At 42.6% G+C, this 20,360-nt stretch overlaps 4 protein-coding genes across 4 annotated transcripts; 1 reads left to right on the top strand and 3 right to left on the bottom strand.

The window, feature by feature from the left end:
* Positions 1–602: 602 nt before the first annotated feature.
* Positions 603–7,046, bottom strand: LOC139283368 (nuclear factor 7, brain-like). Its single transcript, XM_070903367.1, has 2 exons — positions 6,859–7,046; positions 603–1,692 (listed from the first exon to the last, which is right to left on the bottom strand). Exons 1-2 carry the CDS (start codon positions 7,044–7,046, stop codon positions 603–605), a joined length of 1,278 nt encoding a protein of 425 aa, XP_070759468.1.
* A 1,997-nt stretch (positions 7,047–9,043) lies between these two features.
* LOC139283358 (transcription factor HES-5-like) lies at positions 9,044–9,662 on the top strand. Its single transcript, XM_070903355.1, has 2 exons — positions 9,044–9,121; positions 9,237–9,662. Exons 1-2 carry the CDS (start codon positions 9,059–9,061, stop codon positions 9,660–9,662), a joined length of 489 nt encoding a protein of 162 aa, XP_070759456.1. The 5' UTR covers positions 9,044–9,058.
* A 3,472-nt stretch (positions 9,663–13,134) lies between these two features.
* Positions 13,135–13,753, bottom strand: LOC139283416 (transcription factor HES-5-like). Its single transcript, XM_070903418.1, has 2 exons — positions 13,676–13,753; positions 13,135–13,560 (listed from the first exon to the last, which is right to left on the bottom strand). Exons 1-2 carry the CDS (start codon positions 13,736–13,738, stop codon positions 13,135–13,137), a joined length of 489 nt encoding a protein of 162 aa, XP_070759519.1. The 5' UTR covers positions 13,739–13,753.
* Positions 13,754–17,678: 3,925 nt separating this feature from the next.
* On the bottom strand, positions 17,679–18,078 carry LOC139283371 (uncharacterized). Its single transcript, XM_070903371.1, has 2 exons — positions 18,023–18,078; positions 17,679–17,913 (listed from the first exon to the last, which is right to left on the bottom strand). Exons 1-2 carry the CDS (start codon positions 18,076–18,078, stop codon positions 17,679–17,681), a joined length of 291 nt encoding a protein of 96 aa, XP_070759472.1.
* Positions 18,079–20,360: the final 2,282 nt, after the last annotated feature.

A 20,360-nucleotide genomic window follows, 5' to 3' on the forward strand; every position in this document is an offset into this window, starting at 1 on the left:
CGAAAAAGAATTTGTTGGCGGCAGAGAAAAGAAATTCTTTGTTTTGTCCTTTTGCAGACAAATTCAATGTGGTCTTTCCAGGGTCATAGATCACAGATCATTACACACAAGTATTTGTATGAAAACACCTGCTTGATTTTTTCTTTATGGATAGCAATAGGAACTTTATGAGAGTCAGATGGTGTTTATGTGTAACATAACTAAACTACACGCTGGTGTGAAGGCACATGCTAGCGTTGGCTGAGCGTTGTGGTAAAGTTATTCCTGAACTCGTGACGTGTTCAAATCCTGACAGTGAAAAAGAGGAGCCAGCCGGTCACAGCCGCAGCTACTGTTACAGCCAAAGCAGTAGCCATTAGCCACCACTATAGCTACACCCACTCACCCACCTGCTACAGTCATAGAACTTTATCATGCTGTGTCTGTATTATTGTCTTTATTCAGCTGAGTCCTGCACCACACAGCCAGACTCCTTTTTCATTTTCTCTTTTAATCTTCTGTTTCCTGTTTGCTGCTGACTGTCAAACAGCGATCAATAAAGTTGGACTCATTTTATCATCTATTTGCTCAGTCTACATAAATATATGGACAAATATTAACTTTTAATCACAGACCTTCACTGGTGAGATCTTCATCCTCACTTCATCCTCAGTGAGAATGATTGGAAACATCCTCTCAGTGAAAGTGTGTGTGAAGGTGTGTATGTGTGTGTTAGTATCAGGATCACAGAACGACAGCTTTCCTCTGTTCCAGTCCAGATTCACTCTGATCCTCTGGACCTTCTTCTGCACTTGGAACCTTGAACCTGATGGTGACTCTGCTGAGTATTCACCTCTAATGAACCATATTCTCCATAATCCAGACAGCACGAGTCCCTTCCTCTGGACAGACTCTGCTAACACACCCAGAAACCAGTCTGTACTGTCTCCAACCTCGACGTCCCAGCTGTGAGTCCCTGAGTTAAAGCCCTCAGAGCCCAGGACAGACCAGTATCTATCAATCCTCTCTGGATTGTCAGGAAGCTGCTGTCTCTCTCCTGCTCTCACACTGATCAGGTCTTCAGACAGGCTGAGGCCTGGACCAGCAGTGTTTGGGTCCAGAATCACAGGAGTGTAGGAGACCATCTCCTTCATCTTGTTCCAGATGTTGAAGGTCAGGTTGCCCAGGTGTTTGGCCTGGTCTATCAGAGCTCCTGAGGGCTGCTGTGGATCATCCAGCAGGGGGCGCTGCTGGACTCTTTCCACTGCAGCCTTGTAGTTGTGCAGGAAGGAGCCGTCTTCAGCTCTCAGCTCCTCCTCTGTGGCTCTGACTGTGTCTGAAAGAGCTGCTATCTCTCTGCTCAGAGCCTCCATCTTCTCCTTCATCATCTGGCTCTTCTGCTCCTCTTCCTCCCTCAGTGCAGCCATCCTGGCCTCCTCTTCCTCTTGTAGAAACTGGTGAAGCTTCTTAAACTGCTCCTTAATCTGCGTCTCTGTGTGTCGGGCCTGGACCTTCATGTGTTCTGCTGTTTGATCAAACTTCACTTTAACTTCTTTAAAAACCTTTAACTTCTCCTTTAAGGGCTCCAGAGTTTCCTGAAGTTCCTTCTTGTGTTGTCGTGCAGCTTCATCGATGGGTCTGAATCTGTCAAACTCACATTCAGTGTGTGGAGTGTCAGCAGGTGTTGTAGTTTCCCACTTCTCTCTCCTGTAGCTGAACACACTCAGAGGAAGGTGTTAGTTTGGTCTGAAGGTGAATCTGATGGTCTGGTCTTTAAAGTCATCTACTCACCTTACAACAATATGTGAACTGCCCTACTTGATCCACTCTTGGTGGTGTTGGACAAGTGCTGTGTGTGCCGTCCTCCGCTGCTTAAGTCAGACCACAATGTTGTATACCTGCTTCCCAAGTGTCGAGCTAAGGTGAAGCAAGAGAAACCAGTGACTAAAGAGATCCAACTGTGGAAGCCAAGAGGAGCTGAGAGACTGTTTCAATGATACAGACTGGCAACTGTTCTTTAATGAATCGACAGATACCATCACTTCCTATATAATATTCTGAGAAAGCAACTGTGTCCAGACAAAAATGGTCAGAATGTTCCCTAATAATGGACCATGGCTATCAAAAGATCTCAAAACGTGCTTTTGTTAAAGGTGATACTGGTTACGCCAGATAAAAAAGGAGATCTAAAACAAAGAAAGCTAAATTAAGCAGGCATGGGAAGGCCTAAATTCCATGTTGAGAGCAGGAAACAGAAATGTACTCATCTGAACACACTTAAACACTGAAATCTTTCACTTTAAAAAACATCTGTCTTCATATTCATATAATTAAATTCCTCTTTATGAAATTTCCAGTAATTTTAAGTTTTTCAATGTCAAAAGGCGTTTTCCCTAGTTCACACATTCAGGTCAGGCCTCACCTGAGCCCCCGCTGACCTCTCGACTGATAGAACCTGATCGACTCCATTCAGCTCGCTTGATTGATCAAGTTTTAAAAAAAGCTTATTACCCCAAAAAAGACAAGGTATAATCAATTATCTGAAGTTGTGCAACTTCAAATGACCTGAAAATGTCAGAGGGAGAAATTCAGATTTTCACAGTAAAATATATCAAAGCTTTCAATTCAATTTCAGATTTCATTAGTGATTCAATTTCACAATATTCAAATCCTTATGGCCTTTCTTTGCGTCCATACATTTTGTTGAGAATACTTCTGGACTTTTACTAGAGTAATACTTTTACTTTGATTAATTCAAGTACTTTCTGCTGCTTATACTTCTGTACTTTTACTTCAGTGCAATTTTAAGTGCAAGACCTTTATTTGTAATTGAATATTTGTATTTGTATTTAATTTGATTTAATTTGTGTTGATACTTTTACTTAAGTAAAGGATCAGAATACTTCTTCCAGCAGTGAATTTATCGGAGTATATTTTGCTTTATTGTACTTACAATGGAAGATAGTATAAGTATCAATACTTCTTCCACCTCTGTATTTGTGTCCCTATAATCACATCCCTGAATATGAAATGAAGTCCTTGTACTCAGGGATTATCAAGAATATACTAAAGACAGTTATGGAGATGCCTGCGATGCTCATTTGCATTTGTACAAAAGTGTCAGTGAGTCTTTGATGTTTGAGGCGAGCAGGTCCTCTCATTGTCCCTGAAACGAGGCTGAAGCATCCCTCTGCAGAATGTGCAGAGAAAGGAGGAGGAATGCATTGTTGTGCACCATGAATGGAAGCACTACAATAATAAGTGTGCTGCATGCGGCATGCTTCAAATACCATTCTCACCGCTGAGTGTCGGAGGGAGAGATTCAGTAAACACATCAACACTAATTCAACGGTGGGATATCCAGCAGTTATAGTGTCATAATGAAGCTTCACTTTCTGCCGGCTGCTGCCACATTCACATGGAGATGTGAAGCTGCTCATTACCATGTGGCCGCACTTACAAGCAGCAAACTGTAAGAGCTGCTGGGAGAGCTGGAGGGAAACTGGGACACACACTTCCCAGTTGTCAGCTCTGAATGGTGTGAGTGTGAGAAAGCTGCGGTCCTGTCTTTGTCCTCCGAGCAGCAGCTGGACCTTTCACTCTCTGACAACATGTTTTCTCTGCCGACAACAAACTCCCGCCAAAAAGCTCAAACACAAAGAAACTCTCGAGTTTGGATGAAGTACTCTGAGCTTTTACTTCAGTAAAACTAGTAATACCACAGTGTAGAAATACTCGGTTACAATAAAAGTCCTGCATTCTAAATTCTACTTCAGTAAAAGTACTCTCAGTATTCTCAGCAAAATATATGGAAGCAAAGAAAGTTCACCAGAATTTGAATATTATAAGCAACTGTATACTTTATTGTGAAATGTAATCACTAATGAATTCTTAATTTTGAAATTTAAACGCCATCAAATTTAAAGCATTGATATATTTTACGAAACCACCTATCTGGATTTATGTGGTCTGAAGTATATACTCTAAATCTACCAACAGTAAAAGTACTCATTATGCAGAATGTTTATTATATTATCGGATTATAATTGTTGATGTATTAATGTGTTCATCACTTTAGCTCATTTCAATGACTTTATATTCTGCTGAGTGGCTCAATCTTTAATAATTCATCGTCATTTATTTGTTGATTATATTTTGTTTTAATAATCTGAATCTGCAAAATAACTCCAGCTGACAGGTAAAAGTACAGTATTTGCCTCTGTGATGTAGTGGAGTAGAAGTAGAAAGATGCATAAAATGGAAGTACCAAAGTAAAGTACATAGAATTTATAAATAAGTACAGTACTTGAGTAAATGTACTTAGATACTTTCCACCATAAACATGTTTTTTTTTCACATGATGAAGCAGATCAGTTAAACACTTAATAAATAATACAACTATGATTGTATTTAGCGATGAATATTCAATGTTATAGAGAAATACTTTAAATCGTTTTTCAGCTGTGTACTGAGTACTGAGTACTGAGTACTGAGTAAAGCTGTCTAAATATAAATGATAATCTGCCAATTTCAAAGTAGACATATTTACGTATATATGACGATATTCCAACACTGTGGTCCAATGTGATGAGTGTCATTAATAAATTAGTTTGATGAAGTTAGAAACAGATTAGCTGAACAGTAATAAAGGATTCAACCAAACTTTGTTAAATAAAAAACATTCATTAAAATCATAAGTAACTGCTGTTTTTAAATAACTGCTGTATATTTACCAGACTGTGCCTGTTGGTTCATTTGTGTATCAGTTTATTATAGGTGGGGGGGGCTATATATATATATATATATATACATATATTGATGAACCTAACTGTAAAAATAAACGTCCTTGTAGTGTTCGTGCTATTTTAAGCATCCCGTATTTAAAATTCTAATAATAATGTATAATGTATAATGTCTAATATATTATTTTCACCTCCAGTGAAAAAGCTGTTTAATAAAATGACACATCTGAGCAAAGATCACAGATTATCCAACACCCTCCGCCTGAAATGTACATATAATATCAGGTGACTGATGTTAGTTATATCCAGGGAAGATGTTTTTAATTCTGCATGTTTGAAGCGTTTAAATCATAATTAACGAACAGCTTCAACACCATTCAGACTGTACTGCTGGCAGAGCTGACAGTGTAGTTCAGGTCAGGTATCCTCCAGATCTCACCGGTGACACTGAGCAGAGTTCAAATGACGAGACCATCGAGATCTAAAATATTGGTAGGGACGATTCAGCAGCACCATCATATTGGTAGGGACATGTCCCCACCGTCCATTCCCTCGTCTACCCTCGTCTTCAGGCTGGGGGCGAGTTCAAAGCATTCCTGTGGCTGTGGTGATGAACCAGGCTTTGAATGAGCCATAAAGACCGGGGGGGGGCAGGTGCTGCGAGTCAGCCGCCTCCACAACACAAGTGTCCCTGTGACTGCAGCACCCTCACAGAGGAGCTGGGAAAAGCCTGACCCCTGATCCTGGATCTGATCCAGGGACGTGTGATGTGACTCAACTCCATCGTCTGAGAAAAGACACTCATAGCGGAAAAACTTTACTATTGTCAAACACCTTCTGTCCACTCTGAGGGGGGTTAATATCAGACCTCTTTCTGAGGGGGCTTTCACATCAGGGACCCGGGCACGGATCAGAGTACACTTGACCCCAAAGAACAGTTCATTAATTAGTGTGAACACTGTGTACTGTACCGGGTCCACTTGAAGAGGTGGTCTCGAGTTTGGTTCATGTGTACTTGGGTACGGTTCGCATCAGGTGTGAAAGCTACTGAACCAAAACACGGAAGTAGACTGCTATTTAGAATGTGACGCCATAACTACTGGACTGAACCGTTACGGCGGCCATGGCTGATAAAGCAGGAAGGAAGACGAGCGGGTCGGTCTGGACGTTGTCTCCACAGCAACAGTAATAGTTGGCAGAGTGCTCATAGAACTCATAGAGCTCTTTTCTGCACTCGAGCGTCAACATCAACAAATGTGTGTCGTTGATGACGCAAGTGTACTCTTCTTCTTCTTCATGTGTTATGGCAGTTGCAAACAACGTCATGGCAAACTACCGCCACCAACTGCTACGGAGTGTGGACCAAGTGTACTCGGATAGCTAATGTGAAAGCTGACCGGCGGGGGAGTGGGGGCCACGGTACGAATCAATCGCCTTAGTAATGTGAAAACGCCCAGATTCATCTTCTGCTTTAGTTAGATCACGTTACATCACATCACATCACATTAGATACTCGCTATATTAATGGTGTCATATTGCTAAACATTTCCTCTATTTTAAGCTACAATCTGCTCCTTTTACCTGCGTGATGACATCCCAGGTGCACAGCTGCAGCCTGCCGTGATCAGGCTGGTAGTATCGGAGGCAGGAGGAGCCGCGTTACCCCTGCCGTAGATTCAAAATGCAGACCATCGATGTTGCCGGGCGTCAGTGGGCGCTCGCCGTCTGACGTCATAACAGTTTACAGCCATGCTGTGAAGCACAGCGGTGCTTTGAGCTCAATGCAACAAGTCCTGCAAGTTAAACAACAAAACACGTTGTCTGTGTTTTCAGCACAACATCATCTGTCTGTGACTTCGAGACTGTTACACATCACTGAAATAAATCTGTTGTATGATCACTGGAAGTAAAATGCTTCTTAAATCAACTGAACAAGAGATGTTATTGGCTGGTGGGTGATTCATGTGATTCTGCAGGTCGTTGAATAAAACTCTGCATTACTTAGATTCGTCCGTCTGTCATGTTAGCATTTCTTTTCTATTCATTCTCGTTTTTCTTTTCATTTAGTTTTAGTCTGTGTTTTCTTTAATGAAATGAACTCAGGTACCACAACACCTTTTCTGTCATTCTTGTGTACCTGCACACTCGGAGGTGTGCTGGGGGTCTGTGTGGAGGGTCGGCTCCCCGGCAGCTGTCCAGATGGCCCATTGAGGCCGGAGCATAATGAGGGTCTGGAGGATCAGTGGCGGCCGCCGCAGGGTGGGCCGCTGCCCTGAATGGAGGCTGAAGTGTGGGAACGAGGAGCCGGTCGCAGCTCTCACACATTCCTCAGTGCATAGAGGTCCTCACCCACACACACACACACACACACACACACGTTGTTTGGCGTGTGTGTGTGTGGCGGGGGGAACGTCCACGCTGGAATGTGTTTATAGGCCAAATGATGTGTCTTCATCTGCATATTGTGACGTGACTCACTTCTGAGAAATGCATCCTGAGGAACAGGATGTTAAGATTTGCCTTCAAAATCCTACTTCAAAGTACAGAAGTAATCTCAGCTTCATTTACTTAAAAGTATATTCGTCTTTCTTCCATATCAAGCAGCCGATTCCAAAACTGTACTCAAGTACAATTTTGAGGTACTTGTACTTTACTTGAGTATTTCCATTTTCTGCTACTTTACTTCTACTCCTACTCAGCTACATCTCAGAGGGACTAGAAAGCCAATAAGAGTAATTTATCAAAACACCTGTTAAACAATAATACTTGTGTACTTTTACTGCTGATACTTTAACTACACGAAGCTGATAATTATTCAGAATCAGAAATACTTTATTGATCCGTGGGGGGAAATTATATGATGTTATTATTATTATTATTATTATAATTATTATGACTTTATCTGAGGTGAGATTTTAAATGCAGGACTTTTACTTGTAGTGGAGTACTCTTACATTGTTATGTAGTACTTTTCCTACTGTAAATGCTGTGAGTACTTCTTCCGGCACTGGCAGCAGGTGTTGAACCACATGTTTTGTTTATGAGAGAGCTTCAGGAGGAGGAAGAGGAGGAAGAGGAGGAGGAGGAGGTGTAGTAATCAGTAGGTGAGTATAAACACACTGAAACTCTCATGAGGTCTGGTTGATGTGAATGAGGGCGGGAACACGTCCCACACGTGTCCCCCGGCTCGGCGGTGCCTCTGATCTGATCCTGCAGGTTGAAAGGCTTTCTGTGGAGGGGGGAGGTCAGGGGGAGGCTGGGGGGAGGCAGGGGGAGCACTCTATTGACTGGAGGATGTGTGTGAGCAGGATCCCAACCTCCTTTCCCACACTCCTTTTCCCATTTATTACATATTCTCCTAAAGAGGTGAGTGGGGGGGGGGGGGGGGTTCTTTGAGGAGGAGGAGGAGGAGGAGGAGGAGGAGGAGGTGTCACACAATAGAAGTGTGCCTTCCCAGAGGACTCTGGATAATTGTGTTTAATTGACAGTTACTTTTCCCTCCAATTCTCTCTGAGTTTTTCTCCACGTTTAGTTTGTTTATCATTTTATTTTCTTGGCAACATTTTACTTTAAAAAGGCTTTAATGAGTATTCTAATAATAACTCATCACCTTTTGACTCTTAAAGTACAGAAATAATGTACTCTTAAGTATGAAAAGCAAAAGTACTTATGCAGCAGAGTTATTATGTATATCATATTATTGGGTTATTAATACTCATTAACATTTCAATGTTGAAGCTGGTCGAGTTTTGACAACTTTATGTCCTGTTGGGAAGTTTATTCTATAACAATGATTCGTGTTGATATCCAGTGTTTCCAGTTAACGCGCCTCTTATCCTACTTTAGACAGTTTTAGTAATAAAACTTCAAGGTTTATATCAAAAACAGGGTTTTATTCCAGTTAATCCAACCGTGAGTCAGTTGATGTGTACAGGGCGTGTAAACTGACCTGGTGTCAGCGTTGTGTGTCTTATCTTTATGTCTTTAGTGGCCTCATCAGGCTGCTGTCTCAGCCGCTGCACATCTGCAGCAGCCTGATCACATCAGACAGCAGGAAGGTTCCCAGGTAATAAAAGTGTGTCGGCTCTGCACCTTCACATCCCTGCAGCAGCACTCCCTCCACTGAGGCCATGAGGCCAGTTAACCATGAGATAATTGATGCCTCTCTCCTATTGTTGTGTGGGCCTCGCCCACTGGCCTCAGAGTGTGGGAAAGCTAATCCTGCCTGGGACTCATGGCTTTGTGATGCTAATGTGGGCCTATAAATAGAGGAGAGGGATCCTCAGTCACATCACAGCTCACTCTGCTCTCCCACAGAAGCTCTGCACTCCACCAGAATGGCTCCAAGCACCACCAGAGACTCTCCCGTCTCTCTGCTCTCCACCAGAGACAGACACAAAGTAAGTCCTGCTTCTCCTTCAGTCTCGTGACTCTTGTGAAGCGTCCAACTCCTTTTCTCTGTGGCTCGAATGTGCTGAATGTCTTCCTGACCGAGCTTCCTGTTGTGTTCACCAGCTGAGGAAACCAGCTGTGGAGAAGATGCGCAGAGATCGCATCAACAGCTGCATCGAGCAGCTCAAGGTCCTGCTGGAGAAGGAGTTCCACAAACAGGATCCCAACGCCAAGCTGGAGAAGGCCGACGTCCTGGAGATGACGGTGGTGTTCCTGAAGCAGCAGCTGCAGCCTCCGAGCCCGGCCGCTGTCACGGCTCACAGCGACGGCTACTCCCACTGCTGGAAGGAGACGCTGCACTTCCTGTCCACCAGCTCCCTGAAGGAAGCGACGCTGCCGCACCTCCGGTACCTCCACGCTGCCCGCAGAGCCGGTCAGGACGCCGGCCAGGACGCCGGCCCCAAGCCGGTCCTGTTCTCTCACAGCCACATCCAGGCTGCAGTGAAGCAGCTGCCCGGCCCCGACAGAGACGTGTGGAGGCCGTGGTAGAAGCTCCACTCAGTCTGGACCACACCGATGGATGTCCGCCATCATGGAGCCTGTAGGAGGCTGACCTCCACATCATTTATTCAGAGGATCTCTCCTTTCTTTAAAGAAAAGGTGGAGATGACTTTCAGATTTCTTCATATTGAAGAAAGTGTTCTCCTGTCTCGGAGGTTTGTACAGACGTTGTCTTCATGAGGATGTTTGCTGAGCTAAATGAACCCTCATCATCATCATTCTATAATGTGTGAAGTGATGTTGCAGTGTGCTGGAGGCCTTTTGTAAAGGCTCCGTTGCGACCACATGATGGTGCTGTGAAATGAACGGTTGACACTGTGTGTTTGCTGTAATTACTTGATAAAGTGATTGAATGTGAAAACAAAAACACTTTTCCTGTGGAAAAGTACAACCCTTTAACAATAAGTACTTGTGATCTCAAAAGAGAAATCTCAAAATAAACATTGTAAATGATCTTTATATTTTCTGTGTTTTTTGTGATGAAAACAGAAAGTTAGAGAGTGAATAATTCTTCATGTGAATGAGGTTTATTATCTCCATAAAACATGCAGACAGAGAGTGAATCTGCTGAGAGACAGATATTGATCTGCTTCTCTCTCACTGATCAATGATAACAGGAGGTATGTGTGTGTGTTTGGGTTTTTTTTTGGGGGGGGGGGGGGGCGTCTCAGGTTTTAGGGTCAGTTCAGTTGGTTCAAAGGTTTCAGGTTTCAGTTGTCTCTTGTCTCTCTAGCAACATTGTGACCTTTTAGTTTTGAATAAAGGTTAAATAAAATAAAAGTATGATTGAGGTTAAAGTTACGTCTTTTGTCTCCTATTAGAGATAATTATCTTGAATTCAGTGCTGCATCAAAACCAAAAATCACAATAAAAACACACTAAATAAGAGCACATGTGGAAACATTAGCCTGAAGAAAACAATCAGTCTCAAAAACGTTCACTCTGTGAAAAACTACAGACGTGTGAAATCGCACACGTTAGTGAATGAAACAACAAACACGTGTTTACATGGTGCATTTCTGCCAAATGATGAACGGAGACGCAGATGTCAGAGGCTGTTGGGTGAAAACTAATCCACAGAACTTGTTATGACGTTTAAAAAGCTTTAAAAAGTGTTGACTCTTCGTCAGTGGACCATTTAAAGTGAAGGAAACTCAACAGACGTCAGACTTGGTGTTGTACCTTCGTCTGTGCTTCAGCCTGAAGGAGAAACATCTGTAACAAAAAGACGCTGCATCAAAACTGATATTTAGATGGACGTTAGTTAAAAGTAGTGGTGGAAAGTACCCAAGTACATTTACTCAAGTACTGTACTTAAGCACAGTTTTGAGGTACTTGCTCTTTACTTGAGTATTTCCATTTTCTTCTACTTTATACTTCTCCTTTACTACATTTCAGAGCAATACATTTATTTTATTAAAGTTACTCTTCAACAAACTGTTTTACATGCAAAACACGAAGATTATTATAAAGTTTCTAAATGTGATGCGTTGTTACAGAATAAACTTCCAGTACAGTACAGTATTCAGAAATAGTTCTACTTAGATCCACCTCGCCCAGTGAACCATGCTGGGTTCCACTTTCTAATAAAGTAATAATACTTTACAGGAAGTGTGTATTCACATGTTTCACTCCCTCTGATATATGAGCCTAAATGAACTGACCCCAGTTCAGATTTATAGAGGAGGAGAAAGTGACCCCCCTGAAATGTACTTCCATTATGATGTGTTATTGTGTAGCACTGTGTGTCCTTACCTGTGTGTGTGTGTGTGTGTGTGTGTGTGTGTGTGTGTGTGTGTGTGTGTTTGCTCAGTGTGTGTAAACCCACCTGCTCTCACCTGGAAGAACAGACCTGCACCTGCTGACACCAGACGCAGGGCAGAGTTTACCCACGACCTCCACACATGTGTGATTACAGAAAGTCAAACACGCATCAACACATACAGGTATACTGTGTACTACACTGTACATCAGTATAGTACACACCTAACCTAATATGTAAATCTTAATGTCTAACTACTAACTCTGATAAATGTACCTCAAAATGGATCGTACAGTACTTAGTAAGTGTACTTTGCTATCATGCAGCCAGCCGACAGATTCGTGAGAGGAGGGGGGAGGGCAGCAGGGTCAGGAGGTTTCTCACCATCATGGTGGGGGGGGGGGGGGGGGGGGGGTGATTTAACACGGCACACTTCCTTTGTCCTGGGATTGGGGGGGGGGGCCCGAGGAGTGTGGGAAAGCTGTGGAGAGGCAGACTCCACACAGGCAGCAGCGGCTGTTTGATGAAACCAGAGCTGACTGATGTTAATACCAGGTCTGAACAGGGCCTGAGTCCACCACCCGGGGGGGGGGGCTAATCCCCCACAGCACGAGGCCGGCACGCTCGACACACTCACACGCCACAGCACGTGTGACTGCATGCAATCCGATTCGTACCCTGCTCTTCGTATGTGAACACACATGCTGCTGAATCGTTCGTTTGTTATAAGTTTATCTGTTGGAGCGTTAAAGGCCAGGAGGCTTCATCAGTACTCTGTGAAAGAAGTAAAAGTATTCATCCTCATCATCATCATCCTGTGAAGCACATTTCAAACTCAAAGTGCTTCACGTGATGTCCTCAAACATCAGGAAACAAACACAGCATGAAAACCTTCAGCTGAAAGAAGAGAAATGTCTTAAGTTAAGAACAGGCAGAAACACAAAGTACAACACATCTCTTATACGTTTAACTTTACATTTCATTCATTCTGTACTACGTGTACTAAATGCACGTGTTTCAAAGAGCACGTTTTACTTTTAGTACAGTACTACAGTAAAGTGTGTGCAGTATTTAAAATACATATCTACAAAGTAACTGCAGCTGTGTACTAAAAAGTAGAAAATAACAGAAAATTGAAGTACTCAAGTAAAGTACGAGTACCTCAAAACTGTATTTAAGGAGAGTACTTGAGTACACGTACTTAGTTACTTTCCACCAATCGTTTCAAATGATGTCACTGTAAAGATCTGAGATGGTGTTTCGAGACTTTTACATGATGTCATCATAATGACTTTACATCTGGAAGGCACAAAGATTCTGTCCATTCATCCTAAATGTGACATGATGAACATCTGGTCATTAAACATCTGGAATTAAAATGCAAAACAGGACAAAAACTCAAAGATTTAAAGATAGAAAATTAATTTATTCAAATATCAGTGGGCAAATTACAGATACACAACAAAATATATTTAATAGTTTTCCTTTATGAAAGGTGACAGGTGGAGCCCCCCAGCTGCATTATGCAGTACATTGATTCATATTTGAAGATAACAACATCGACTCCACAGGAGTCAAACATTCAGACAGTCAGACGTTTACATTGTAAAGACGCAGCAGCTCCAGAGTGGAGAAATGTTCCATTCAGGCTCCATGATGGCGGACATCCATCGGTGTGGTCCAGACTGAGTGGAGCTTCTACCACGGCCTCCACACGTCTCTGTCGGGGCCGGGCAGCTGCTTCACTGCAGCCTGGATGTGGCTGTGAGAGAACAGGACCGGCTTGGGGCCGGCGTCCTGGCCGGCGTCCTGACCGGCTCTGCGGGCAGCGTGGAGGTACCGGAGGTGCGGCAGCGTCGCTTCCTTCAGGGAGCTGGTGGACAGGAAGTGCAGCGTCTCCTTCCAGCAGTGGGAGTAGCCGTCGCTGTGAGCCGTGACAGCGGCCGGGCTCGGAGGCTGCAGCTGCTGCTTCAGGAACACCACCGTCATCTCCAGGACGTCGGCCTTCTCCAGCTTGGCGTTGGGATCCTGTTTGTGGAACTCCTTCTCCAGCAGGACCTTGAGCTGCTCGATGCAGCTGTTGATGCGATCTCTGCGCATCTTCTCCACAGCTGGTTTCTTCAGCTGGTGAAAACAACAGGAAGCTCGGTCAGGAAGACATTCAGCACATTCGAGCCACAGAGAAAAGGAGTTGGACGCTTCACAAGAGTCACGAGACTGAAGGAGAAGCAGGACTTACTTTGTGTCTGTCTCTGGTGGAGAGCAGAGAGACGGGAGAGTCTCTGGTGGTGCTTGGAGCCATTCTGGTGGAGTGCAGAGCTTCTGTGGGAGAGCAGAGTGAGCTGTGATGTGACTGAGGATCCCTCTCCTCTATTTATAGGCCCACATTAGCATCACAAAGCCATGAGTCCCAGGCAGGATTAGCTTTCCCACACTCTGAGGCCAGTGGGCGAGGCCCACACAACAATAGGAGAGAGGCATCAATTATCTCATGGTTAACTGGCCTCATGGCCTCAGTGGAGGGAGTGCTGCTGCAGGGATGTGAAGGTGCAGAGCCGACACACTTTTATTACCTGGGAACCTTCCTGCTGTCTGATGTGATCAGGCTGCTGCAGATGTGCAGCGGCTGAGACAGCAGCCTGATGAGGCCACTAAAGACATAAAGATAAGACACACAACGCTGACACCAGGTCAGTTTACACGCCCTGTACACATCAACTGACTCACGGTTGGATTAACTGGGAAAAGTTCAAGACGCTGAATATTGCTGCTGACTGAGGATTTAAGTAGTGTCTGTAGTATTTGTAATGTCTGTAGTGTCTGTAGTATCTGTAGTGTCTGTAGAATCTGTAATGTCTGTAGTGTCTGTAATGTCTGTAGTATTTGTAGTGTCTGTAGTATCTGTAGTGTCTGTAATGTCTGTAGTGTCTGTAGTATCTGTAGTGTCTATAGTACCTGTAGTGTCTGTAGTATCTGTAGAATCTGTAATGTCTGTCGTATCTGTAATGTCTGTAGTATCTGCAATGTCTGTAGAATCTGTAGAATCTGTAGTGTCTGTAACATCTGTAGTATTTGTAGTGTCTGTAGTGTCTGTAGTATCTGTAGTGTCTGTAGTGTCTGTAGTGTCTGTAATGTCTGTCGTATCTGCAGTGTCTGCAATAGTGTCTGTAATGTCTGTTGTGTCTGTAGTATCTGTAGTGTCTGTAGTAGTGTCTGTAATGTCTGTAGTGTCTGTAGTATCTGTAGTATTTGTAGTGTCTGTAGTAGTATCTGTAGTGTCTGTAATGTCTTGTATCTGTAGTGTCTGTAGTATCTGTAGTATTTGTAGTGTCTGTAGTAGTATCTGTAGTATCTGTAGCGTCTGTAATGTCTTGTATCTGTAGTGTCTGTAATGTCTGTCGTGTCTGTAGTATCTGTAGTGTCTGTAGTAGTGTCTGTAATGTCTGTAGTGTCTGTAGTGTCTGTAGTATCTGTAGTGTCTGTAGTGTCTGTTGTATTTGTAGTATCTGTAGTATCTGTAGTGTCTGTAGTATCTGTAGAATCTGTAGTGTCTGTAACGTCTGTAGTATTTGTAGTGTCTGTAGTGTCTGTAATGTCTGTAGTATTTGTGGTGTCTGTAGTATCTGTAGTGTCTGTAATGTCTGTAGTGTCTGTAGTATCTGTAGTGTCTGTTGTATTTGTAGTATCTGTAATGTCTGTAGTGTCTGTAGTATCTGTAGTGTCTGTAATGTCTGTAGTATTTGTGGTGTCTGTAATATCTGTAGTGTCTGTAGGAACAGCTTAATAAATTCAAACTTGTTGTTGGAGTCTCCAGCTGTTGAAGAATCAGCTGTTGTGGTCATAATACAGGAAGTTTCTTTACAGAGTAATAAAAAGACGTTTATTTGAGCTCCAGAGACAGAGAAGCTGTCACAACTCATTCTTCAACATGGACGATGCAGCATAAATATATATATTGTATTGCAGTGTATTGAACACATCAGCTTCGTGAGGAGCAGGAGACATCTTCCTTCTATGTTGAGTTTTCACCACTGTTAGCCCGATTCTTTAGTTGGAAGCCCAAGAACAAACTGGAGCAATGTTCAGTTCACAGATACGGTCACAGGTAAAGTAAATGCAGCGCTGGGCTCGGAGTGACAGAGCTCTCGCAGAGCTCTATGAAAACCAGTTCTAACCAGTCATGTTATCTTCAAAGACGTACATTGTGCTCAGTAGAAAAGTACAAAACAGGATCATAGGTTCAGTGGAGAAATACAGAATACATACAATCAGAATACATGATAGCTCGAAACATAGCCAATTATAACACCACTTCTTTAACATCAAACAGCTGTCTGTCTGTGTCTCTGTCTGTCTGTCTGTCTGTCTGTGTCTCTGTTTGTCTGTCTGTCTGTCTGTCTGTGTCTCTGTCTGTGTCTCTGTCTGTCTGTGTCTCTGTGTCTCTGTCTGTCTGTCTGTGTCTCTGTCTGTCTGTCTGTCTGTCTGTCTGTGTCTCTGTTTGTCTGTCTGTCTGTCTGTCTGTGTCTCTGTCTGTGTCTCTGTCTGTCTGTGTCTCTGTGTCTCTGTTTGTCTGTCTGTGTCTCTGTCTGTCTGTCTGTCTGTCTGTGTCTCTGTTTGTCTGTCTGTCTGTGTCTCTATTTGTCTGTCTGTCTGTCTGTCTGTGTCTCTGTTTGTCTGTCTGTGTCTCTGTGTCTCTGTCTGCTGGGAGCTGTGGGAGCTGTGGGAGCTGCTTCCTTCCTCTCACCTCAGTCTGACATCATCATGAGGAGGAGGAGGAGGTGTCGCAGACAGGACGCTGTCTGCAGTCTGGACGCTGTCTGCAGTCTGGACTTTATGATGGGCTGTGGACTGTCCACACACACAGAGCCCCTCCCGGACTTAGAAGTACCGCTGTAACGTTGCGGCCCAGAGGACACTGGTTTTACTGGGACTCGTGTGAAGGACTGTGACTGAAGACTGACAATGGCTCCTGTGACTTAAACCAGACCTGAAGACAAACCAGGGAGAAACCAGTTCGAGGAGAACTGAAGCTGGAGTCCACAGCTGTGACTCCGACTGACACAATTGTAGAATTAGTTTATGTTTATTTATCTCCACAAATAATAAGCCACAAACAAACATAAGCGAATGCATTAAAGGAGTGAAAAGTAAAAAACATTCAGAAAACCAACAGTGAAGTAAACAGAAACACATCATCACAGTTTCACTTTGACTTTCCAAAGAGTTCAGTCCGAAGTTGGAGCATCCTGATGCTGCTGATCTTTAAATATCTGCATGTGATTTCTTTTTATTAACCCATATTGGTTTATTTTTCTACAGCTCGGCTCCGTTACATGAGGTGGAGAAATGTAAATATGTGACAGCAGCTCAACATTAACACATAACAGGTTTTCTATACTGATTCCTTCAGTCGGATGTTTCTGGAGACGAGTGATCAGTCAGACAGACTGTTGAGAATAATTCAATTAAAACAACTTTTGTATCTCTAATAACAAAAAATAATGCAACATATTTGTTTTCTGTATTTTTTTCAGCTGTCAGACACATCATTTCTGCTTCTGTACAAAGGTCCCACAAACCAAACTCAACACAAAAATGTTGGAAATGATTTATTTTAACATGAACAAAAACATTTACTGGTCACAGGTGGAACCATCATAGAGCATTACAGCAAAATCTAATTAAACAATATGCTTACATAAACAAAATCCTCATTTCCCTTTTAATTAAAGGGTTAACAAAGTACAAGTTCACTGATTCTTGCCAACAAATATCAGCTGAATCAATGTCAGTTTTAATAATTCATTGACTATCAAAGTGTCCAGCACTCATCTGTCATGCAGCCGAGGAGTCGAGGCCTTTTCTGCCCTCTATTCCAGACCTGGTTCAAATCCTGCTGGTTTTAATCTGATCCACTAACCACAGGGGTGTAAGAACAATCTAACAGAAGTATTTTCAGTTATAATTTGCACCAGGTCTGGTATGTTAATGTCAGAGTATATGAAAGGCCTGTCGTCCATGTTTAAATCAAATTCTACAGCAGAACAACCGCTTATAACAATATAACGATGCATATAATGCATTTCTCAATCATGCAGACTTCCAGTAAACATAAAAGACACTGCAAATCATCACCATGTTATATAAAAATATAAAAATCAGTTGTAGCTTATTGAAGAAATTCCACCGAGTCTCTTCTTCTTCTTCTTCTTCTTCTTCTTCTTCTTCTTCTTCTGTGGTCATTAAAAGCAGAGTGGAGCCACGTCTTTTTCTGCGTCAGGAAACAGACGTAAAATGTCTCTTGAATATTTGGAGTATCCGCTGTGTGACAGCACAGCTTTTCTCAGTGTGAGGAAGGACATTGTTTTGTCCAGGAGGTCTGACACAGGGGTCCCGTTCTGCAGGTGTTCTCCAATCAGAGCCTTCAGTTTCTCCACCCCGCTGCAGCACTTCCTCTCCAATAGGTGGAGTTTACACCTGAGAGACACAAAGGCTCCATCAATACACAGAAGCAGCTCTTATCAACAGGACTGAAGCAGGGTTTGTGAAATGAAAACTGTTTCTTCATCTAAAGAAAACAACTCACTTAAACAGCTGGTCCTTCACGCTGTCCTGCAGAACCAGGTCCAGGTATTGAGCCATTTCCAGGTGTGTTTTAGTAATTTGAAGTCCTGCTGGTCTGCTTCACAAACAGCTCCTGTCTCCTTCTTGTAGGTTCACAGGACGTCTCTGTTCATGACTGCAGCTCCAATCGGCATTTATGCAGCTCATCCTGCGCTCTCGGCCAATCAGGAGGCTCGCAGCTCGGGACAATAGATGAATGGCCGTCACACAGAACAGGTGGGACGTTGTTCACGAGGCCAGATGTCAAAGAGATGCAGAGAAGCTGTGAGGAGCGCTCGCTCTCCAAGTTCTCATGGAATTTATTAAAACTCAGCTTCATCATTTAAAACAGGCACAGTGAGAGGAACATGGCAGGCCTGCCGATACAAATATTAAACTTTATTGATTATTATTGGTGACACTTATGATTTAATTTGGTCCACATGAACTGATCTGTGTACAGGTCAATATATACAGCAAATAAAGTTTACAATAACAAATCAATCGCTAGTTTAAATTAATCCAAATCAACAACCACATATAAATTCAACTCACGACTTAGTGAACGCAACTTCCTGTCGGAGAATGTCGTCTCGAGCTGAAACGACTCATCGATTAATCGATGAGAAAATGAGTCATCCACAGATCAATCTACTGTGAAGATTTATACGTTTTCTAGCCGTAAACTGAATATTTTGGGGTATTTGACAAAATAAATCATTTAAATATGTCAGCTGTGACAGAAATGTCCCCTTTCTTATTGAATATATAGTGAATATATTTATTATATAGAACAAATTGTTCTACATGCTCTTAATCGGCTCTTTAGTATTTGATTATTTGTTCTTCTGCATCGTGCTGCTTCACACTTGAATTTCCAAAATAAATAAATAAATAAATAAAAACAACGACTTTCCTTATTACAGTTTTAATGACTATTATTGAAATAAAGTGAAATAAACCAACATATTACATCTCTGGTATCCAAATAGACCACGGAGAGTCTACTGGTCCGAGTGTAGTTCTGGACCCAGATGGACCGTCTGTCTGAGAGCCGCCCTGAGGCATTGTGGGAACAGACACACTTCTTTTGTGTGTGCGGGATGAAGAAGTGTGGGAAGCCGTGTGTCGCTGTGGCTCCACAGACAGAGAGGAGGGCGTGTGACTGGGGTGACTGGGTGACTGGGGCACGCTCAGCCTCTGAGCTGGGAGCTGTGGGAGCTCAGAGGAGGGACACTGGGAGACAGACAGCAAACACACCCACAGACAGATGGAAGGAGATAAACACAGAGTGTACTAAAGAGACTGAGACATAAAAACGTTATTGATCCGTTATTGTAAAAATCAGTGGTGGAAAGTACATTTACTCTAGTACTGTACTTAAGTACACTTTTGAGTTACTTGTACTTTACTTGAGTATTTCCATTTTCTGTTACTTTCTACTTTTACTCCACAACATTTCAGACGGTAACATTGTACATTTTACTTCACTACATCTATTTGATAACTTTATGCTTTAATAATAACAAATATAATCGACAAATAAATGATGATATCAAGAAGACTTTATTGATCCCCGAGGGAAATTCACAAGCTATCCGGCAGTATATAAAGTAACATATATCAAACATATATAAATAAATTAACCTGAGCTCCACGTTTACCAGAAACATCGACTGTACAACTGAGGTGGACGTGGCCACCGTGATGTCCCCCTCTGGTTTGTGGACTACCACTTTGAATCCTTGAGTTTGGCATTTTGGTCGTCGCCATCTTGTTCTTTTGGAACCAGAAGTGAGCTGGGGGTCTGAGAACCCGAGGACACTAAGCACGCCTGCCTACACCTGCAACCTGACTGCACCTGGCTCCTGGCTACGCTAACAAAGTTAGCTTGTAAATGAACAGAGTGTCTTCTCAATCACAAGGCCCCCTGCTGGCCATTAGAAAGAATGCAGGTTTAAGGCACTTCAGCATTGGCTTCACTTCTCAGGTTGGTGCAAATGATGAACACAAAAATTATAATCCAATAATATAATATCATTCAGAAATGGGTCATTCTGCATAATGAGTACTTTTACATGACGGCTGCAGTTAAAAACTGCACACTGTAAAAAAAGTATTTTTTTTAAAACAGCTAAAAACAAATCTGCTGATCATTTCATCCTGATTTAATAGAAGTTCATTAGTTTTATGAATTTTATCGACACACTTCATGAACAACATTATTTTCAAAGGAGCCACGTTGAAATAATCTCAGTGGATCTGCAGATTTATTCACTTGTAAAAAAAAAAAAAAAAAAAGACTCAATAACTAATCAATA

This window comes from Enoplosus armatus, chromosome 3, assembly GCF_043641665.1.
Source record: "Enoplosus armatus isolate fEnoArm2 chromosome 3, fEnoArm2.hap1, whole genome shotgun sequence".
NCBI lineage: Eukaryota > Metazoa > Chordata > Actinopteri > Centrarchiformes > Enoplosidae > Enoplosus > Enoplosus armatus.